Source organism: Saccopteryx leptura, chromosome 13 (assembly GCF_036850995.1).
Source record: "Saccopteryx leptura isolate mSacLep1 chromosome 13, mSacLep1_pri_phased_curated, whole genome shotgun sequence".
Taxonomy (NCBI): Eukaryota; Metazoa; Chordata; class Mammalia; order Chiroptera; family Emballonuridae; genus Saccopteryx; species Saccopteryx leptura.
This window is the reverse complement of record NC_089515.1, coordinates 7,891,032-7,912,372: the sequence shown is the minus strand read 5'-3', so window position 1 is coordinate 7,912,372 and position 21,341 is coordinate 7,891,032. Positions and strand designations below refer to the sequence as shown.

The following is a 21,341-nucleotide window of genomic DNA, read 5'->3' as shown; positions in this document are numbered from 1 at the left end:
GACTCTTGGTTTGGGGATTTTTTTTTTTCAGAAAACAAGAGAAGTGGAGCATGTGGGAGGGCTAGCTCATGCCTTGATCACCAATTAAGGCCCCCCCGGTGGCACTGGAGCCAGTCCAAGGCACCAGTGCCTCCCTTGTAAGGTGCACTAGGTTTCTCGGAGAAACCCTGCAAGAATGGATTTCTGGCCCATTCTGGGCTCGTCCTGAAAAGTGAATAAAGAACATCAAGAGCCAGCACTTACATAGCACTTACTGTATGCCCGCACTGTCCTTGTAACAACCCTCTGAGGCTAAATGTGTTTAGTACTCTGTCCCCTTTGTCATTGGGGACAATGTCTCTGTGGCTCAGTTTGCTTATCTGTCAAATAGAAAAGGTAATAGTACCTGCCTCGCCAGATTACAGTGCCTGGCTATAATGAAGACTCTGTGACTGTTCGCTGATATCACCTCTCCATATAATTTTCTGCTCTCAGGAATGGGTTAGACGTTCAGCCACTCTAAGGACATTGTATGTGACTTAGGATGCATATGTGATCAAGAACAGGATGGCTCTGACCCATGTCTGAGGGCTGTGCATTTTCTCCGAGTCATAGTCATTAGCCAAAGGAACGGAGGGGTCTTTGGCAGCCTTCCTGGCAGCACTAGAACAGATAGGAGAGAACTTTCTATAAAGAGGTCCAGAGCACAGGCAGCCTGGGGCCGTTTCCCCAGGATCACACTTCCAAGGCTTTTGTCTATTCTGCCTACAGACCCAGCAGGTTAAGTGCCCATCAGGACCAGTGCAGACTCTGGCGAGGTTACGGTGGGGAGCCTCCGTGCCCAGGAGCTTTGCAGCCTTCACCCAAAGCCTACACAGTCCCTCCCACTCCTTGGGGAAGCGCTTGGGCTATTCAGGGAGCTATTCCAAGAAGGACCCCATGGAGGGAAGTAGGGGAAGCTTCAGAGAATATGAAAAAGTTCTCCCCTGGGAAACTCACTACTTACTAACTTGTACATATGTGTATGTGCACGGTGTTCTGGTCACGGGGTGAGAGGTGTGAGACAGCCATTCTAAGCACTCCTATGCCAGACCTCACTCTTTTGTTTAAAAGTTGGGTGTTAATCACCAGTATTCTCTGGGGCCCCTCTGCCCTCTGGGTTCCTTGTTTTACTAGAGAGCAGTGCAGACACTGCTGCAGGGCCTATCACCTGGGATCAGCCTGTGAAAAGCCACCTAGTGGTCTGGTTGCTGGGGTTCCTCTCCCTTTGGTGAAATGTGTCATCAAAAGATCTCAGGTTCACCTGACCAGGCGGTGGCGCAGTGGATAGAGTGTTGGACTGGGATGCGGAGAACCCAGGTTTGAGACCCTGAGGTCTCCAGCTTGAGCACAGGCTCATCTGGTTTGAGAAAAAGCTCACCAGCTTGGACCCAAGGTCGCTGGCTCAAGCAAGGGGTTACTCGGTCCACTGAAGACCCGTGATCAAGGCACATATGAAAAAGCAATCAATGAACAACTAAGGTGTCGCAATGCGCAACGAAAAACTAATGATTGATGCTTCTCGTCTCTCTGTTCCTGTCTGTCTGTCCCTGTCTATCCCTCTCTCTGACTCTCTCTGTCTCTGTTAAAAAATAAAAATTAAAAAAAAAGATCTCAGGTTCATTTGACTGGTGGTGGTACAGTGGATAGAACATCGACCTGGGATGCTGAGGTCCCAGGTTCAAAACCCAGAGGTCTCTGGCTTGAGCGTGGGTTCACCAGCTTGAGTGTGGGGTCACGGGCTTGAGTGCCAGGTCATGGGCTTGATTGTGGGATGATCCAAAGGTCGCTAGCTTGAGCAAGGGGTCACTGGCTCAGCTGGAGGCCCTGGTCAAGGCACAATGAGAAGCAATCAGTGAATGACACAACTACTAGTTAATGTTTCTTATCTCTCTCTCTCTCTCTCTCTCTCTCAAAAAAAATAAAATCTCAGGTTCTCATTAAACTTTTTAAAGATTATTTTTGGGTATGATCAGGCTATCTGAAGGAACCTAATCAACTAGGCAAGTCCCCTGCAATGGGAATTGGGAATCTGCTCCTTTTTTCATTCACTCACGCATTAACACCAGGGGTTACTGAGCACCACTGGTTGGCCTACTGTGCCCTGAGTCGTCCTGGGAAGACGAATAAGACAGCTCTTTCGCCCAGCGTCTTCCACAGAGCTCACATTTAGCCTGCGGTCAAGATGGGCACCTCAGTTGGTGGTACAGATCCGTTACCAGCAGGAACATTAAATGGGCCCTAAAATAGGGGCAGGAAAAGAGGGGATGAGGGTGAGAAGCAGGCGAGACCACTTTCTATAGAGATCAGCACAGATCTGCAGGCAGTTTCACTCTGCCTCTCCCGGAATCCAGAGGGGGGAAAATGCTTTTGTTCTCTAGCCAAGGTCGGTAAGGGTGAGACCCCGATGGCTTTTAAACACATTGCGTGCGGAGACCGGTTTTTCCCGCCGAGCTAGCAGGTTTGGTTTAGAGGACTTCCCTTAGAGGGCGCTGTTTGCCTGACTTTGAATGGAGTGGACGCGAGTAAACAGAGGCAACACCCCTCGCTAGAGGAACAGTGGAGTCACGTTTGTGCCCGGGTCCGTACGCACAAACTTCATTCAAGCAGTAGAAAAGAAAGATTTACTCTGTGCCCTCGGATGTTCAAGCACAGCATCCCTGAAACTTAGGGGACTGTTCGGGGTGCCGACACCTGAGCAATTCCTCTCTGTGGTCAAAATGCGCGCGCGCGCGCGCGCGCACACACACACACACACACACACACACACACACACACACACACACCAGCACTTCAGCAGCCCCCGGAAAAACTTGGGAAGACCGGAGAGTGAGGCTCAGGTAGTGGAGCCTCAGGGTGCGCCTCATGGTGGCTGTCCCAGACCCACCTCTCGCCAGCCGGGACCCCTTCTAATCCCCGAGTTGCGAGTTTCCAACATCCCAGAGCCCACTTCTCCAGCACAAACTCTGCCAGGCGCTTCCTTTTCCCGGGAGATGAGCCTTTCTATTCATCTAATTTTAAAGGCGGCTTCCACACGTCAGAACTTTGGAAAAGTTTTGCACACATCCCCCTGGGACCGGAGAGCTGGCGCAACACCACACACACTCGTGCAGGAGCCTCTCTACCACATGCCTCGCCGTGTGGCGTGCGGGTGCAGGCGGTATCCACCCAACCTGCGTAGACCTACGCCAATCGAGTTATTTTTGCAGTTGGGAAGAAAATGACTGCTGGGTTTCCAGCGCCGGTTGGGTGACCTTGGCCCAGTCTCCTCTTCTCCAGAAGCCCGTTTCCATCTATTAAACCCGAGTATAAGACCCTCCCTGCTTGAGCCTCAGGGCTGTGATTGGTTCCAACTCAGATCACTGTTTAGCGTTTTGCGTTACAGTAAAGCCCTGTACAAACTCAAGAGAGTAATAATAATGAGAATAATAATTGTTTATGGAAGCACCATTTACAATGCTTCCAGGTTCCCAACGCAAAAATATGGTTCACTGCGGTAGATGAATGTTTGCCGAAAGAAGCATTAAATGTGCCCATCGAGATTTGATGGGGGAGGTCTGAAGCCCCGGATCAGAAAATAAAACATACCCACTTCTCAACTAGGGAACCAGAGCAGTCGCATCTACCAATGCAGGGCGGCCTTGAGTTAGGTGAGGGCTCTATCTAACGAAAAAGAAGGCGATGGGCAGGCGAAGGGACTACAAAAAGATTTCAGATGTACTGAAGATCACAGTAGCTGGTGCAGAGTGATGGCCAGTTTGCCACCTTTCTCTGACTAGGGAGCTGTTTCTAGGGAAGGGACCCCCATAAGCAATTCTGATTATGTGATGCTTAAATCTAGAGCTTTAAATGCCTGCCTTACGGAGTTGTTGTGCAACCTGAGGAGTTGTTTTTAAAGCCAATGGTGTCGAGTGAATGTCTGCCCAGCTGTCCCTCAGAGGTCCAGCAGGTTCTTTCTCTAGGGATTTGGAGGCCGTTGGGACACACTGCAGGTGCCCCTGGCAGGGCCACAGCCGTGGAATGTAAGCCGTTTTTTCTTCGGATCTCTTTGCCCCTACTAAAGCTGACGTTCCAAACGTCAGCCGGCGAGACTTCCGGGGAGAAAGTGCTGTTTTCAGGGCCTCGGGATCCTAGCTGATCATCAAGCTTTGGGCCTCAGTGGTCGGAGAAGAGCACCCTTCCTAGAGTAGCTGAGAGTAGCCGTCGGTGCCTGGACGCCACTGGCCCAGCCGTTTCACTAAAGTGACGCGCGGGCATCAGCCCATTCTGCGCGCACACTCGAGTGAGTAGAGATGCGCACTCACTCTTGCTACCAGGAAAGGCTCACCCTTCGGTTTCTCAGGGCCAAAGGCCAAGGCCACGAGGATTCCTGAGCCCGCTGATGCAGTGCAAGGACTTACACCCCGATTCCCTTCCTATCGACTAGTGACGGTGCGTTGGGAAACCAAGTCTTGGTTGCTGCGCCTTTAACAAGCATTAGGGGAAATGTTGAGGCAGCCGGACCCCAAAGGGTAGGTAAGTGCTGAGTTCGCTGGGGGCCAGAGGTTGCGTCTTGCCTTCAGGGCTTGCGCTGCATTGCTTTCCATCTGCGTGGGGGTGGCCGCCCCTGCCAAGCCCCTGGGGGCGGGCGAGCAGCAGCTGCTATCACGGATAACCCCGAGGTGACCCGGGCGGGCCGGGCCCGCCCCTTCCCCCTCCCGCAAGCCAGGCGGCTGGATGCCGGTCTCTGAGCGGAGGAGAGTGGGGGTGGAGGGGGTGACAGGCACAGGCTCCGGGCCGGGTGGCTGTCAGTGCGCTCCCGGCTGGGGGGCGCCGCCAGCTCTGAGTCCCTCGATCGCCTCCTGCGCGCGCCGGAGCGCTCAGAGTGCCTCTTTAGCGGGAGCCAATATCCTTTTGTGCTAATAGGCTTGTCCTCATTTGCTGCCTAATTGGACTATATAAAGCCAATAACAGGCGGGCTCTCATAGCCCGAAGCCAAAGCGCCAAAATCCTAGGTTAGGCAAGGAGGGGCTGTGGTGGAGGCGGCCGCGGGGCCCCGGGAGCGGCTGTGCCTTCGCCTGCCTAATCCCATTTGCCATTGTACGCGCCCAATCGCCGTATACTCCCCGCATTTAACTTGGATGACATTTTTATTTCATCATTAGCATCCGGCGCCGGATTGACGCAGCCCCAAGCCTGGGACTGCTCTTGCCGCCTCCTCCGTGGGAGCTGTAGCCGCCGCCGGGCCGCTCCGCTCCCTCAGTGCGGCTGCTGGGCTGCTCCCCGCCCCTCCGCACTCCTCCCCATGCGAGCCCGCCCCAGCCGGTCCTCACCCCGCCCTCCCACCGCTGTATCTGCGCCCAGGGCGGCCCTCGACTTTGCGCCCCATAGTTGAGTTCCGTTTATGGTCTGATTTCCGGCCGCCCGCTTGCCCGCCCGGCCGCCCGCCTGTCCGGCGCTCTCCCTCGCGGGGACCCGGAGGAGAGGGGACCATGCCGGAGCCCGGGCCGGATGCCCCCGGCACAGCTAGCGCGCAGCCCCCGCCACCGCCACCCCCACCTCCCGCACCCAAGGAGTCCCCGTTCTCCATCAAGAACCTGCTCAACGGAGACCACCACCGGCCGCCCCCTAAGCCGCAGCCGCCCCCACGGACGATCTTCGCTCCGGCCTCGGCCGCTGCTGCCGCTGCCGCCGCCGCAGCCGCTGCCGCTGCGGCCAAGGGGGCCCTGGAGGGTGCCGCAGGCTTCGCGCTCTCGCAGGTGGGCGACCTGGCTTTCCCCCGCTTTGAGATCCCGGCGCAGAGGTTTGCCTTGCCCGCGCACTACCTGGAGCGCTCCCCGGCCTGGTGGTACCCCTACACCCTGACCCCCGCCGGTGGCCACCTCCCGCGACCTGAAGGTACCTACCGCTCTTTGAACTTTGGTTGTCCTTCTCGCGCGCCTGTCCCATTCCTGCCCCTGGCTGCCTCCCACCACAGCCCTGGGATACCCGCACCCTCCACCCGGCTGTTTGACCAACTTCTGGCCCCTGGCTTCCACTCCCAGCCGCTCGCTCGGTTGCACTGCCCGAGAATCCAATCCCACTTGGTGAGAAAAGTGGAGTTAGAGCCCGGGCACTGCGCTTCCCGGGGAAACTGGCATCGGGTATGAATGGGGAGGCTTCTGGAGGCTGGGACGGGGGACTTGGCCTGGAGGAAGAGAGTGACACGGGCGGGCCCAAACTAGAGTCTACCAGTCCACTCTCTCCTTGGGCCCCTGATGGGGATGCCGGGAGGGGGGAGGGAGGAAGTGGTCGCTCTGCCACCGTCCTGGGCTCTGTCGCCTGTCCTCAGGAGGAAAAGGACCCCAGGGCATCGTGCCCCTCTTCTGGCTCAGCCGGGCAGGTGGAGGCCGGAGCAGATGATGAGGCCTCGAGGCCTGGGATCCGGAGGTGGCACTGATGGAGCCTGCGGCCCCCGGGCGCGGGCCTCGCTGCCTGGGGTGAGGGTGGGTGTGCGGGTGTGCGTGCGTGCGTGTGCATCCGTCTGTCTGTCTCTCTCCAGCGTCGGAGAAGACCCTCCTGCGAGACTCCTCCCCCGCCTCTGGCACCGACCGCGACTCCCCGGAGCCGCTGCTCAAGGCCGACCCTGACCACAAGGAGCTGGACTCCAAGAGCCCAGATGAGATCATTCTAGAGGAGAGCGACTCGGAGGAAGGAAAGAAGGAGGGGGAGGCAGCACCTGGTGCGGCCGGGGCGAGTGTGGGAGCGGCGGCGGCCGCGCCGGGCTCCGAGGACTGGAAGAAGGGCGCCGACAGCCCCGAGAAGAAGCCCGCGTGCCGCAAGAAGAAGACGCGCACGGTCTTCTCGCGCAGCCAGGTCTTCCAGCTCGAGTCCACCTTCGACATGAAGCGCTACCTGAGCAGCTCGGAGCGCGCCGGCCTGGCTGCGTCGCTGCACCTCACCGAGACCCAGGTCAAGATCTGGTTCCAGAACCGCCGCAACAAGTGGAAGCGGCAGCTGGCGGCCGAGCTGGAGGCGGCCAACCTGAGCCACGCGGCGGCGCAGCGCATCGTGCGGGTGCCCATCCTCTACCACGAGAACTCGGCGGCGGAAGGCGCGGCGGCCGCGGCCGCTGGGGCCCCGGTGCCCGTCAGCCAGCCGCTGCTCACCTTTCCGCATCCGGTCTACTACTCGCACCCGGTGGTCTCGTCGGTGCCGCTGCTACGGCCCGTCTGAGGCCCGAGAGGGGAGATGGAGGGAGTGCCCGGCCTCCTTCCCAGACCCCGGAGGAGACTGGGCCGGGCCGAGGGCGCCGAGACGTCCAGCGGCCTTCGGGAACCGGGCGTCAGCGCGCTGCCCCGGCCTCCCCTCCCCCAATCGGTAGCGTTTTGTAAGTATTCGCAATGCATTTTCGTGCAATTCACCCCTAATGGATTTGAGGCGCTTCCCCTCTTACTTTTGGTTTTGGTTTATATTAAAAGAGCAGGAAAAAGATACAATTCCCGGGTCAAATATTTCGGCTCAAAGCTTTTGGAATATGGGCAACCCCTCTCTCATATTTGCATTGCGCTGTAGCCTTTTGGTTTTACTTTTATAGAAGGAAAGTAAGTGGAAAAAACCTGAACCGCGCTAGTTCATTCAGTTTCTATAGAACTGTTTTCAGAGAGAGAATTCACATTGCAGTACTTTTATTTCAGGGTTGCTGGGTGTGGTTCCTCCTCTCCACCCCCAATCAGTTATCTTCCCCGATTTTCACAATCTGAGCAGCCTCTTCCAAGAACCCTGATTGGGCCGCTCTTCTCTCTGGCAGAGGTCTGTCCCATTTGACCTCTTCATCTGTCCTGCTTTGTGATGGAAGAATTCTCTAAGTGTTTAAAGGGAAAAGACAAGAGAGCCAAAACTCAGACTTCTGATCATTGAGACAGCTCCACATCTGGCCCGGTGTGAGTGGTATTATTTATTAGTGGCATTTATTTTTGGAATTTCATTTGTTGGTAACTTATTTATATTACTATCATTCCTTTGCCCCCTGTCTTGAGAGAGTGATTTCAATATTTAAGAAACAAAAACCTCTGTGTCTTTCACCCTCTCCCTCTACGTTTTTGTTCGGCAGTAACTGTTGTACTTTTGACCTGTGCAATATTGTACAAAACTTCCTGGGAGCCCTGTTCTTCCTCCACTGACAAAAGCAGATGTTTCCACTGTATAATCCCGATCATTCGTTTAGGAAGAGAAATTTAAGGAGAAAGGCGGGGCGGGGTGGGGGGGGGGAAGGAAACAGGATAGGTAGCAATGCTCAAAGGAGTGAGACAGGATACTGGAGCGCTTTAAGTGAAGGACAATCAATTTAGGAGAATTTTAACTTATTTGATAAATGTACAGATTTCTTGTAAAGTTCACCCTCAACTCCACAGGGCTTCTTGCCCCGCCACTCAGTCTGTTTTCCGTCAACCACACCTGTTGTTCTGCAATAGTTCGCCCCTGTCGCCCCCTCCCAACATCTCTCCATCTTTTCCCGGGTTCACTCCCTTTTTAAGAAAAAGAAAACAAGAAAAAGCAACAAAATATTGTTACACTTAATGTTGTGGTGAAACTGAATTAAAAAGAAAAGCGAAGCGTTTTGTGTTGCCGGCGTGTGTAACTGAACGGTTCTGGGCGAGCAGGTGTCTCTGGAACCCTTTCCTGCCGGCTCCCGGCGGCCTCGGGCTGGCGCGGCCGGCGGGATGCGCGTCCTCCTCACCCGGGAGCGGCCGAGACAAAGGCGCCTTTGTTCGCGACCACTGCTGCTCTCTCCCGTGTCTCACTCGGCTTGAAATGCCTTGCGAGTGGGGAGAAATGAGGGCGGCCGGGGCAGGGACCTAGGCTTATCTAGGCTGGAAACTGAGCCCAGCGGCGGCCGGAGCTCAGGCAGCGGCTGTTCCCTAACGCAGGGCTGAGCTCAGTGCGGACCCCGAACTCGGCTCCTCCGCGAGTCGCGACCTCCCCGGGGCAGGCCGGCCCCGGCCACCCCGCAGCGGGCCTGGAGCGTGGCGGGCTCTGGCGGTGCGGGGAGGGGGAAGTGAATTCAGAGTTTAGCTGCGGCCCCAGGCGGGTCGGATCTCGAAGTCCGAGGCCGGGGAGAGGCCGGCCGGGAGAGGACAGATCCGGGGGGCCGAGCAGCCCCAGGGACAGGCGCGGCCTCCTCAGTCCTTGAGGAGCAGGGCTCCTGGGCGGCTCGGGTGTGGGCGCGGGCCCGGCGTGTCCAATGCCAGAGAACAGAAGCCGCCTGCGTGCGCAGCGACAACGGAAAGGGCCTGTCTCCTCCTCGCTCGGCCCATTTTTGCCAACCTGCGTCCAGCATCTCACGGGCAGCCTCCCCCGGGGTCCGGTCTCCGCCGCTGCCCGGAAGCGCCACGCTAGGTGTTCCCACGCGCCTGCTGGACGCAGAGCCATCGCGTTCGTGGCGGGCGCCTGCGGAGGCGCAGCGCTGGGGGCCGCTGGGAAGCACGGATCCGCTGGGCTGAAGAAGGTGGTCGGGCGCCCCTCGCCAGCCTGCCTTTGAGCACAGGGGCTGCATGCCCAACTCCTGGAGGGGCGCGTTGGAAGGCGGGGAACCAGAAGGGGGAGATGAAGAACCCGGAGAGCGCGAAGACTGCGGAGAGCACACCGCAGGGCGCGCCCACTGGGGAGCGCCTGCACGCTCTCCCAGCGCTCTGCTCGGTTCCTCAAACCCAATCGACACAATTGATTCTGTTATGACTGAAACGTCCAGTATTGTTTCCTTTTGCTGGGAAACTGCCCCCAAATAAACTGGCATCAGTATTTATGGCAAAATTTTAGCCTGGACCTCAGTGAAGATAGATCTCCCTTTATTTCCCTCTGGTTTGGAATAAAAACGAGGGCATGTGTCGTAAATGAAAAATAAACAGAAATTCGGGGTCAAAATATGTTCTTCATTGTGTTACCTGCAAACACAGCGATGCCTTTTACTGTTGGCAATACTAACTGCGGGACTGCCAATAACAGCTCATTAAAAATAATGTTGCAATAGCAAACACGTTCTTAGATTTTACAGCCAGAACACGATGTTATCAAATGCCAAGAAAATATTTTATTTGTGTTTGGATTCTGGAAAACGGTTCTTGACTGACCCAGTCTTTACAAAGTCGAGAAATAACTGGTTCTTCACACACTTTGTCCTGCTCCCTGAGGCCTCCTTTTCCCTCCTAAAGAGGCGCCCGACTCCCCCAGTGGGCAGGCGCGGCTCTCCCAGGAGCCAGGGGTGCATGCCCCAGGGGAGGAGGGTGGCAACGATGCTGCGTGAGCCGAGAAGCTGTCCCAGGCCGCAAACTCCTTCCTTTCTGTCTGGTGGGGTCGTGGCGTTTTCTCCAGTGCAAGAGGAAGGGGCTGTGCCAGGCTGCGGGACCGTGGGTGCCAAGCCGCCCCACACAGGAGGCACCCAGGCTGGACTGCGGGTCTTTGGTGCCTTCCTGTGCCAGGCTGCGGGACCGCGGGGTGCCAAGCCGCCCCACACAGGAGGCACCCAGGCTTGACTGCAGGTCGTTGGTGCCTTCCTGTGCCAGGCTGCGGGGCCGCGGGGTGCCAAGCCGCTCCACACAGGAGGCACCCAGGCTGGACTGCAGGTCATTGGTGCCTTCCTGTGCCAGGCTGCGGGGCCGCGGGGTGCCAAGCCGCTCCACACAGGAGGCACCCAGGCTGGACTGCAGGTCTTTGGTGCCTTCCTGTGCCAGGCTGCGGGGCCGCGGGGTGCCAAACCACTCCACACAGGAGGCACCCAGGCTTGACTGCGGGTCGTTGGTGCCTTCCTGTCAGGAGAGGCCAAGAAAGTGGTTGGTGGAATGGTCACATCTGGGCAGCTGGCTGGGGTCATCTTCCCTCATAGAGAACATTCCCTCCTTGCTGCCTCTGCAAGGGATTGCGGGGTGCTGTTAAAACCACTCAACGGGATGGGGGTGTTCATCTGAGGCAGTGAGGGTGCCTCTACCCAGTTCCTCCAACGTGTTCCATCATGGGAAGCCAGGGCAGTCCGTGTCCCCTACCCTAGGGCACTGAACTAACATTCCTGACTTTATCCTTTTCTCTTCCCTCCCTTCAGATGGGAGCCCAGCCTCCTCTCCTCCTACCCTAACTTCACACCCTTCCCTATTTGCACCCCCAGTTACTCTAAAAGTCAGTGCAAATGACATCAGCTTCCCAGCTAAATGCTTTCTGCACCACTCAGACACATACAGACAGCACGTAGGCTACATTCACCACAACACACACATTTAGTTAGATTTCCTAGCAGACTCCGTACTGAGGGGCTCCCAGTACTCCCACCCACGTTTTTCAGCATCACAGCCACACGCTGTCAGGCACCCACTTTCAGGCACTCGTGGCTGGAGGTTACTCTGGCGGCTGGGTAAAACCTTACGGGAAAGATTGAGGGGGAGCAAGGTGGCGCTCCTGCCTCTCCTGCTCCCAGCCTGAAACCCTTCTGCAGGGCTGCCTCTTGCTCCCTCTTCACAAGCCACCTGGGACAAAGGAGGGGAACCGGCCAACACACCACCAGGGACCAGCATACTCGTGTAGGCCTGGGCCTCACTGGGAGCTAGGGGCCCCACAGTGCAGGCTCTGGGCTCTGAGCACTAGAGAGCGCCTCTGGGCCCTGGGAGACCGCGGAGCCAGCGCGCTGTTTCTGTTGGCAACACAGATGTATTTCTTTTATTTGGTAGTAAATAGAGCAAGTGTGTGTACATCAAACAACAGCAAGACAGATATAAACTGCACCCCCCCACCCGCCACTGGGTGCTTATTCTGAGCCGGGACGTTCCCTTGGCCAGCTCCGGACACGCCAGAGCCCGAGGCCAGGCGCGAGAAGCCCGGAACACTCTCCTCTCCTGGCTCCCAGAGCGCACGCTGGAGGGTACAGCTGGGGAAAGAGGAGGCAAGAAGGTCGGTGGGGTTTGCTTTCTCTTCTGCAGGATGCCTGGTGGGCCTCCTAGGGTCTGGGCGCTGGGGGTGGGGTCAGAACGATGGAGGCCCAAAGAGGTGCGCAGCTTCAGAGAGGTCGCCCCTTGTTGGGCTGCCCCGGCCGGACCATGCTTCTGCTTCCGCCTCTCTGTGCGCACTGGGCGCCTGAACTTCCCTCGGGAGGTCCTAGAAGGCCGCAGACTTTGCCAGGCAGGGCCCCTGTCTGCCTCGAAGACTCCATTTTGCTCCACCTCTTGAGGTTGTCCACGCCCCGAGGCCCACTGACCTATGCAGGGGGGCATTTCCCATAGCGATCCAAACGTCGACTCCACAGAGGCGCTAGGAAAATACCTCTTTTACTGGGCCACCCCGACGAGGTCAGGGTGCAAGAACCGTGAGTCCTATAGAAATCCCCGTTTGGGGTCCAAAACGCAGGTGGGTAGCCCCAGGGGACACCGCGGGGCTGGGCACAAACTCCTGGAGGCCCAGCAGGAGCAATCCAAGCGGCTCCTCCTCCGGCTTCCCGCCCCCTCTCTGCCTGCAGACCCTCCCAGGCTTTTGGGTACTAGCGATCTGTGCGCACATCTGGAAGCGTGCGGGTCTGGGTGCGCGGGCCAGATGTCGACCCTTTCACCTCCAAGAGGTTGTGGGTTGTCTCGGTGGCGGAAGAAAGGCAAGGGCCTCGAAGAGAACGAGGCTGACTGTACTTTGGAGCCCTGCCGGGTGCCTCGGACCCGGGTCTTGAGTTGAGACCGGGGGCGCGCTGGTCCGGGGCGTGCCTTTCCTGAGGAAGCGCCCTGAAGCCTTGTCCGGCGGAGCGGCAGCTTCTGGGAACCGCCTCTCAGACTGCCTGCCGCAGGGCCGTAGCCCCCCTGGGGTCCAGTTCTCCGCCTGGGACCTTCTTCCCGTCCCTCTGCCTACAGGACGCCGAATAACTTCACTCCTTGGTCGGGGCTGTTCCCAGACGCGAGACGCGGACAGCGGAGGCAGCTGCCTCCTCCCAGAACCCCAGCGGTGCACACCGGTGGTGCTGCCCAGGTCTCTTGCTGGACAGCTGCTACTGACGCCGCGTCTCTGGGGTGAAACTGTCCCAAATCTGGGTCGCTGGGGTTCCTAGAAGATCCTTTCTGGTTGCAGTGGATGGTGAGAAAAAAGAGCTGGGGGCGAGTCGTACAGCCAGCGAGTGGGAGAGCTTCCAGAGAACGTGTGCCCGTCACTGAGCCAGGAGCGGCGAGGTGGGCTCACCTGGTGTGCCTCGCCCAAGCTAGTGTCTTAAAGGAATAGAAAGAATCCCCTTCTCCCCCGAGCTCCCTCTTTGCCCTCGCCCCCCCTTGGTGATGGAGTGCACGCATCAGATTTTCATCAAAGTTCTATTAAGTGAAACATAGGTTGCAGGGCACCCTTTGATTGAAACAGTTTAAATTTTAATTGTGTTTTTAATTTGACATATAGTTGCAGAAAGGAATGACACTGCGTCGCCAAGGGGCGGTCGATTTTCTTAATTTCTCCCAGAGGAATTGATGAGTCTATCAGGCCACTAGATTGGAAACCCATTAAAGCTCTCTGGTTAGGCTGTTAATTGGAACTTGATGGATGTGGGGTGGGGGTGGGGTGTCAGGACTCGGCTATGCTGATCCAATCTTCACGACTTTCTGTTTTACAATAAATTACACAATTCATTTTCCAGCCGCAGATTACATAAATTGTACACCTCTGGGGCTCTCTTTTTCAAATAGGGAGCCCTTTTCCCCAAAAGCCTATTGTGAGATGTCATTTGCACCAAAGAACGAACAGCAGAGGCCCTTGAATGAAAATCGAAACATAATCAACGTTTATACTTAGAAAATTTATTGAGATCATTTTCTCTGGTATTTCCTTATTTTAAAGTTTGGACGCGCCATATATCATAATCCACTGGCGTAAAGGGGGGGGGTCAGACTGTGTTTAATATTTATCGAAGCTTGATTCCAAGATCAAACTTGTTTATGACTTCATCTGTCATTTCGGAGAGAGCCTTCTTCCACTATTACCGGCTCAGCCAGCCTATTTCCCAACTGCTGCAGAGCAGAGGAGATCAATTTTTATTAGCCTCCTCGGCAAGTTTGCTCTGGGCCGCTTTAATATTGAGCAGTGGTATAATCTCCAGACCTAAACTTTAAGCGTCCTTTCAGTCTCAGAAAGTTTATCATTTCTTGGACCCCGGTTATGCCTGATTCCCAGGGGGTGGGGGTGGGGTGGAGGCATCCCATCCCATCCCCCAAAAGAGGAGGGGCCACAGTCCAGAATGGAGGCTGTTAATCCCAACGGAGGAGGGAGGGGCGGGGCTCTCCGAGACGGGAGGGTGGGGTCGGAGGTGGTGCGGAGTTGAGGGAGAGCCAGACCCCAGGGCAGGGAGACCCGGTGTCTGTCTGGGGGAGGTGCTTCCTGGAGCGCAGGGCTCCTGGGAGTGTGTTTTGCAGCTGCGCTGGGCCCACGAAAGGACGTCTGGGCCTTTGCGTTCTCGGTGAAGTCTTGGGGACCCTAGGATGCCCAAAGGGATGACGGGAAGACCGTGTTTTGGTCCCCCAGCCCCTGTAGTGTGACTACTCTTCAGTGCAGGAGGGGCGGGAGACCCTTCAGTGACCAGTTGAGGCGAGCAGAAGAGGCGGGTAGCGTCCGTGGGGCTGCAGAGCCCGCAGGCTTTCCGGTCCCCGGCAGGGTCTCCCCGCCTCTGTCCCGCGCCCGCCAGCACTTCCCTGGTTTAGGGGCGGGCGGGTGCGCACGCTAGTCGGTTGTGGCGCTCCTCTGTGCCGCTGTGTAGACCAGACTGTCAGTGAGTGTGGGAGAGGCGAGCAGGCCAGTAAGAGGGCAGATGGCTCCTTTGACTTTGAAACTAGCCTGGGGCGGGGTGTGTGTGTGTGTGTGTGTGTGTGTGTGTGTGTGTGTGTGTGTAGGGTGTGGGGCTTCTAGGCTGGTTGTTTCCTAGCTTAGAGTCCTCAAGTCAGGCTCCAAGGGTCAGTCCCCAAGTCCCTCCCGCTCTCAGGTTTGGGAGCTGCTTCTCCAAATCCCACCCCAAGGTCCGGCCTCGGTCTGGCACGGTGCCTGCCCTGTGAGAGGCCAACCCCGTGGGCCCTTGACCCCGCCCACAGAGCGCCCCCTCGTCCTGAGGGGAGGCTCCTCCCTCAGTCTTCTACACAGCCCTTCCCTAAACTCCACGCCAATGCCTTCCCTGCCTCTGGGCCCTTCCCTAGGGCATGGTGTTGACAGTGGAACAACCGTGAACTTCAGTACTGGTTACTCTGCTTTGCCTAGTCACTTTTTTTTAAACCTCAGTTTCCCCACCTTTACATTGGGGTCAGGGATCTGCACCACAGGTTTGCTGTGAGGATTAAATAATGGGATGTTCCCCTCATATCCCTGGTTGCCGGCACCGAGTATGTACCAGCCCAGAAGGGTCCAACCAACTCCTCTCCCCTAATCCTTCTCTTCCCCAGTGGTGGCGGGTTTCCCCAGTCGGTTGCTCAGTTTCCCGGGTGGCTGCCTTGGCCAGGCCGGAAGACGGTGCTCAGTTAGGCTGCTTGTGCTGGTAAGGCGGGGAGGCTGCAGGTGGGTGCAGGGACCTCCCCTGTACCCCTCAACCAGACCGGAGCGTGAGAGCGGCTGCCATGTGGCCCGTGCTGTGGCGGTGCAGAGGAGGACACACAGATTGTATTTCAGCGCCAGGTCCTTCCGGGTTAATGAGCTGACACCATGATTAAAGCTGACCATTTGTAATGTGTCTCGACCCCGCCGCCGAGACCTGAAGAGGTTAATGCAGTGGCGGAGGCCGGCACCTGCCCCTCGCTGGCCTCCCGGCCGTGGCGCAAAGCCCCTGGCCCTGGCTCCCTCGCCTGCCCCTGCCCCGGCTGCGCCGCCAACTCCTAATCAATTAGCCCATTAACGAGCCTTCGTGGAGTTAAGTAGGGAGAGGTTCTGCCCCCGGCAGGGCTGCAGTCGCTAACTCACGGCGGCTAATGATATTATAAGCGCTCTACTCAATAACCTGGGCGCGGCGCGGGCGAGGAGGGAACTGCACCGTCATGGTGCCGCCTCTGGGCGTCGGTGGGGACTGATTCCAGTCTCCTCTCACCCTTGGCTGCTCGTGTGGGGAACAGGCGGGGCTCGGCTCTTTGCTGGACTGATCGGAGGCCACAGACCCAAGAGCTGGGGTTGCCTGAGCGCCGTGGGGCCTCGCCTTACCTTCGTTTCCTCCCGGCTAGTATAGACAACTATGCACCCAGTCGTTTCACCTCCGCAGGGGTGATTCCAGATCCAGTAGCAGCTGGTCTGGGAGTTAGAGTCGAGAGCCAGGGCTCAGAGGGGGCTGTGCGGACAAGGGAGGGAAGCAGGTTCGTTGAGCGGGTGCTGCTTGCGCGGCTAGGAGGACACTGACTTCACATGGCTTCTGCGAGGAGGACATTGCTTCCCCCAGTTTTAGGAATGAGGCGACCGAGGTTCAGAAAGTTGAAGTAGTAACAGGAGGTGACTCCTGTTCAGAGTCACCCGGTCGAGATGTGAATGGATTTTGCCCAACTCTAAAGCTAAGTCCCCTCCCCTCAACTCTTAACCCGAATCCCTCTTCTCCCGGCGCTAAGTGTTTCTGTTTCTGCAGCCATTTAGGTGTTCGCCAGTATCTGCCAAGGGGTGGGGCGGGAAACAACAGCCGTGAAATCACGTATGGAGCAGGAGGGTGGCGTGGCCTCTTCAACAAAGGTCAGCGGAGTACCTACTATGAGCTCCTGGTGCTTCTAGGCTTTCGGGGGCTTCTCCATTTCTACTTAAAGGCGATCCTCAAAATAGGAGGCGGGGTGCTAGAGTTCACTTCGTGTATGAGGGCAATGAAGCTCGGATCGGGGCCGGAACTGTCCAAGTTCACGCGGCGTGTAAATGGTGGTGCTGGGACTTGAACCAGGATCTCTTAAAACAAGATCTAGGGCACCCCACTCCCAGCCCCACCTACGTTCATGATCATGCCGCGGTGGGGTCTGTAGGCGAGGAAGGGTGGAAATGGTCTGCTCCTGGCGGCAGAGCCAGGCTCTCGGGAATAGCAACAGTTTCAAGGCGCATGCTCTCACGCTCCCCCCACCCCTCCAGCCCTCTCCTCCGCGGGGCTCGCTGGTCTGGGGGCGCCCAGCCCCGCTAGCTCTCCCAGACAAGAAGAGGTGGGAGTCTGGGGGAGTCTTGGATCTCCCAGCGCTAGCTCTTCCAAGGGCATGAGGACCTGTCGCCTGAGGGAAGAGTCCGGCGGCCACTCCAGCTTGGAGCCCGGAACAGTCGCTGTCCCTCGAGGGAGTTGAGGCCCGAACGGTCAGAGCGCAGTAGAGGCCAGGAACCTGGGCTGGAATCTATGCTGCTTTCGGCCCCGGCTTTTCCCGGTTGGACACGGCAGGTGCTCGCCCGGCGCTCTGCGCGCTCCTGGGTGCAAGGGAGCCGCTTGCCGGGTCTAGGCTTTTTGAAAATTTCCGGGCCGCTCGGCGGCGCTGCGATTGGCCACCTCCCGGTAACCTCTATGCAAATGAGGCCGCGCCACCTCCGCGCAGCCGGAGACCCCGAAAGCTGGCGGGCAAAGAAGGGGCATTGGCGCTGGGGCCGGACCGGCGCACCCAGAGCCCGGCGGGCAAGGACCCCTGCGCAGCCGTCCCGTGCCCGCGTGTCCCCTGCGTGGAGGGGACGCCTTGCCAGTTTCGCCGTCCCCTCCCCCTGAGTCCCCTCCCCGCCCCTCCCTACCGCCTGCCCGCCCGCACCACCTTCCACTCAGATCATCTCTAAAGGGAGTTCTTGGTTTCCTCCGATTTCTTATGAATCCAGGATGGGCAGCAAGGAAGACGCAGGCAAGCGCTGTCCTGCAGCCAGCGGCGTCTCCAGCTTCAGCATCCAGTCCATCCTGGGCGGGGGCCCCTCGGAGGCGCCGCGGGAGTCGGCCGGCTGGCCCGCCAGGAAGCGCAGCCTGTCGGTGTCCTCGGAGGAGGAGGAGCCGGACGACGGCTGGAAGACACCCGCCTGCTTCTGCCCAGACCCGCGCGGCCCCAAGGAGCCAGGCCCCAAGCACCACCCCCCCATCCCCTTCCCTTGCCTGGGTAAGGATCGCAAGCCGCCCAGGCAGCTGCAGGCGAGCTCTACGGGGGGCAGCTGCGCCGGGGCTCTTGCGTCGGGCTCTCGCTGGCCAGAGCCGGAGCCGCCCTGGTTCCGGGTTCGAGGGGAGGAAACGAGTGCGCGGTGCTGCCTCCTCGGCCCTGCGGCTGCTCGGGAGGAGACCCGGAGCACGAGCCTTGCTTGGCGCGGGAAGGTTGGGCTGGAGGGAGAGTGTAACCTAGCGGGCAGGGCACGGAGCTGGCCGCACACACGGGCTGCTCTCAATACCCCCTAAGCACAGCTGATACTTTCCCAACACGAGGTCTGAACGTCGGGTCTGAGCAGTCCGTTTGTCTCTACCGCAATTTCTTTCAGCGCGCGCGCACTCTCTCTGTCTCTGTCTCTCTTTGTCTCTCCCTCTCTCCTCCTCCTCCTTCTTCTCGGAATGATTAGCCCTCCAAGATGATTGACAATGGTGCCTTTCAGAGATGTTTCCCTTTTACAACATCTGACGAAGGGGAGCCTAGTGTTAGTCTGACTTCCGAACGGACGGCATGGGGAATGACGCCACCCTATAAGGCTCGCGGAACTCTTCCAGCTCGGTCATTAAAAGGCAGAATCACCTTTAAAATAATGCTGATGTTTCCCCTCTAGGCCTCCTCCTGTGTTGCCACTTGTCCTTTCATGAAAATGGGGGCACAGAGACCCAGACTAGCTGGATCTCTCTCTGTTGCTTTAAAGAACACCCGGGGTGCTGGGCTTTGGGTTCCAGCGAGAGGGAAGGGTTTGGGACCAAAGAAGATGGGACCAAGGCTGCGGCAGCTCGCCAGCCCCTGGTCCGGGCCAGAGCTGGGGCTCCCCGAGGCTCCCCAACTCCATGGCCTCCTTGTCTGTCTGTTCTCACTCCCCAGGTACCCCCAAGGGTAGCGGAGGCGCAGGGCCTGCGAGCTCGCAACACACGCCTTTCCTTTCTCCTTCGCATCCAGACTTTAAGGAAGAGAAAGAGAGGCTCCTGCCCGCGGGATCGCCGTCGCCGGGGTCCGAGCGGCCGCGGGACAGCGGCGCGGAGCGGCAGGCGGGCGCCGCCAAGAAGAAGACGCGCACGGTCTTCTCGCGCAGCCAGGTGTACCAGCTCGAGTCCACCTTCGACATGAAGCGCTACTTGAGCAGCTCGGAGCGCGCCTGCCTCGCCTCCAGCCTGCAGCTCACCGAGACCCAGGTCAAGACTTGGTTCCAGAACCGTCGCAACAAGTGGAAGCGGCAGCTCTCGGCTGAGCTGGAGGCGGCCAACATGGCGCACGCGTCGGCGCAGACTCTGGTGGGAATGCCGCTGGTGTTCCGGGACAGCTCGCTCCTGCGCGTGCCAGTGCCGCGCTCCCTCGCCTTCCCCACGCCACTCTACTACCCGGGCAGCAATCTCTCGGCCTTACCTCTCTACAACCTCTACAACAAGCTTGATTACTGAGCGGAGCGCCGGCCTAGCGCCGCCCTGCGTGACTGCCGCTGCCCGTAAGCCTGGCACGCGCTGCGCCCTCCCCGGCTCCGGAGCACGGCGGCACGTTGCCAGAAATATTAAGAAATACACCATGTGTATTCATTATCTCTTATTTATGGCCTCTGCCCTACTTTTTGTTTTGATTGTTTCGGGTACTTAACGGCATTCCTCAAACCAGATCTTCTGCTTTCTACCCAAAACAAACCAGTATGCTTTGAAAACCATTTTGTAAGGGATGTCCTCGGGTGGTAGGAAAGGGAGTTTTGGCCTCGTCGGCGTTGATTGGCAGGAAAAAAAGGCAAACACCAACACAACGAGGTACACTCTTCTCCCCACTGCCCTTCTATACACTTGTATATATTACACGCACACACCGTCGTCCACGCCAGTCCTTGGTGGCCTTGGACAATGATCTCAACGCCTCTTTGTTTCCTTCGTCCCGAGGATGGCTGGGAATGAAAGGGGGAGATTTCAGATCTGTAAATATTTTTAAAGAAAAAATAAATAAAACATTTAAAGCATCGTTGCTAACTTTGGTGGCATTAATTGCCAGGCGTGCAGACACGTGGAAGGTTTTCTCGTTTGGGGGTGGAGGGGCTGGTGGGTGTGTGTTGGAAGAGGGCTAGCTTGCCCCACGTGGGGGGAGCGCCGGGGTCAGGGATGCAAGGTTGGATGCTGACTCGGGCAGTGTGTGGGCTGGAGCGCACCCCTGACCTCTCCCTAATGCTCAGTCCCGCAACTGTCTGAGGAGCCCCCGGGCCTATCCAGTCCCGGAACCCGCACCGAGAGGGACAGAAGCTGGGAGGCAAGTCTCACTGCTGAAGCGGATGCCTCTCCGGAGCGAGCATCTTCCCGGCACCCGGATCTTCTCGGGGTTGGCCGCAGCAGGGCGTCATGCGACTTGGCTCAACCTGTGACACTCGCTTCCTCTCCCGGGTGCGTAGGGCAGGTGGGGCGGCGCTTCCTGGACCAGGTGGAGAGCCCATTTTGCTCTTCCCCAGCCTAGCGTTGTAGGCTTGCAGCCGGGCACAGTTCCCGGCCGGCGTCGCAGCTGTGCGTTCCGCGCGGCGTGGGAACTGGGAGCGGAAAGGTGGCACTTCGGCCGAGGAGGGATCTGAGGCGAAAGACCAAGCAAAGAAAGCGCGGGAGGCGAAGGAGCCTCTCCCACACTTGCTGTTGGTGTTGTTTATAGTTTGTATTGTACGTAACTAAATGGCCGGCTCACCGGCAAGCACATGGTCGCTCGCACTGAATGAAAGCTTGGTGCGAGGCTCGCGCACACACGGACTTCTGCTCCCCAACACCTGCGGTTCGCGCGGCACCCAGGGAATAACCTTGCGCGAGTATCACGCAAATCCTTGTCTAGCAATGTTAGATCGCAGCCACCTGTTCCTTGTAAAACACCAGAAAAGGATGCCTGCGTTTAGGGGAGGCCTGTGGTTTGGTGTCACGTGGGATGAGCCCCAGGGTCCTCCTCCTCTGTCCTCCGTCCCTGGGGCTCCCGCTTAGCGGGTGCAAAGGTGCTGGGAGCCACAGTGCGCAGGCCCGATCTTATCTCTAGAAGGGGAACGTTTATGTGATAGACTTGCCTCTTTGAGCCAGGAAGCATGGACATAGTCTGCATATTGTGAAAGAGTACATGATATTTGTAAACCGTCTGAGTTACCCACAATATTCTGTCTAAAATGCCTGGCCTCTTGTCTGTTTTGATGATATATATATATAAATTGTGATTTTATAAAAATCACAATTTATTTCGAGGTGACATCCAAAGGGTGTGATCCAAGAACACACTCCACTGCTAAGTTAGTTCAGTTGCATTTATTTC

The 21,341-nt window shown here is 57.8% G+C and overlaps 2 protein-coding genes and 1 long non-coding RNA gene across 5 annotated transcripts in view; 2 read left to right on the top strand and 1 right to left on the bottom strand.

Annotated features, from left to right (window-relative positions):
- Nucleotides 1-21,341, bottom strand: part of LOC136384968 (uncharacterized) — a 215,005-nt gene that overhangs the window by 123,671 nt on the left and 69,993 nt on the right. The gene's annotated exons all lie outside the window — the stretch shown is intronic.
- On the top strand, nucleotides 5,455-8,215 carry HMX3 (H6 family homeobox 3). Its single transcript, XM_066355099.1, has 2 exons — nucleotides 5,455-5,895; nucleotides 6,539-8,215. Exons 1-2 carry the CDS (start codon nucleotides 5,490-5,492, stop codon nucleotides 7,210-7,212), a joined length of 1,080 nt encoding a protein of 359 aa, XP_066211196.1. The 5' UTR covers nucleotides 5,455-5,489; the 3' UTR covers nucleotides 7,213-8,215.
- Nucleotides 11,779-20,027, top strand: HMX2 (H6 family homeobox 2). Of its 3 annotated transcripts, none has more exons than XM_066355147.1 (3): nucleotides 11,779-11,910; nucleotides 17,755-18,023; nucleotides 19,005-20,027. In XM_066355147.1, the coding sequence occupies exons 2-3, from the start codon at nucleotides 17,756-17,758 to the stop codon at nucleotides 19,481-19,483; spliced, it is 747 nt and encodes a 248-aa protein (XP_066211244.1). In that variant the 5' UTR covers nucleotides 11,779-11,910; nucleotide 17,755; the 3' UTR covers nucleotides 19,484-20,027. The 3 variants fall into 3 exon arrangements, with proteins under 3 accessions (XP_066211244.1, XP_066211242.1, XP_066211243.1); XM_066355145.1 differs by having other exon boundaries at nucleotides 18,930-20,027; XM_066355146.1 differs by lacking the exon at nucleotides 11,779-11,910 and adding an exon at nucleotides 12,264-12,322 and having other exon boundaries at nucleotides 18,930-20,027.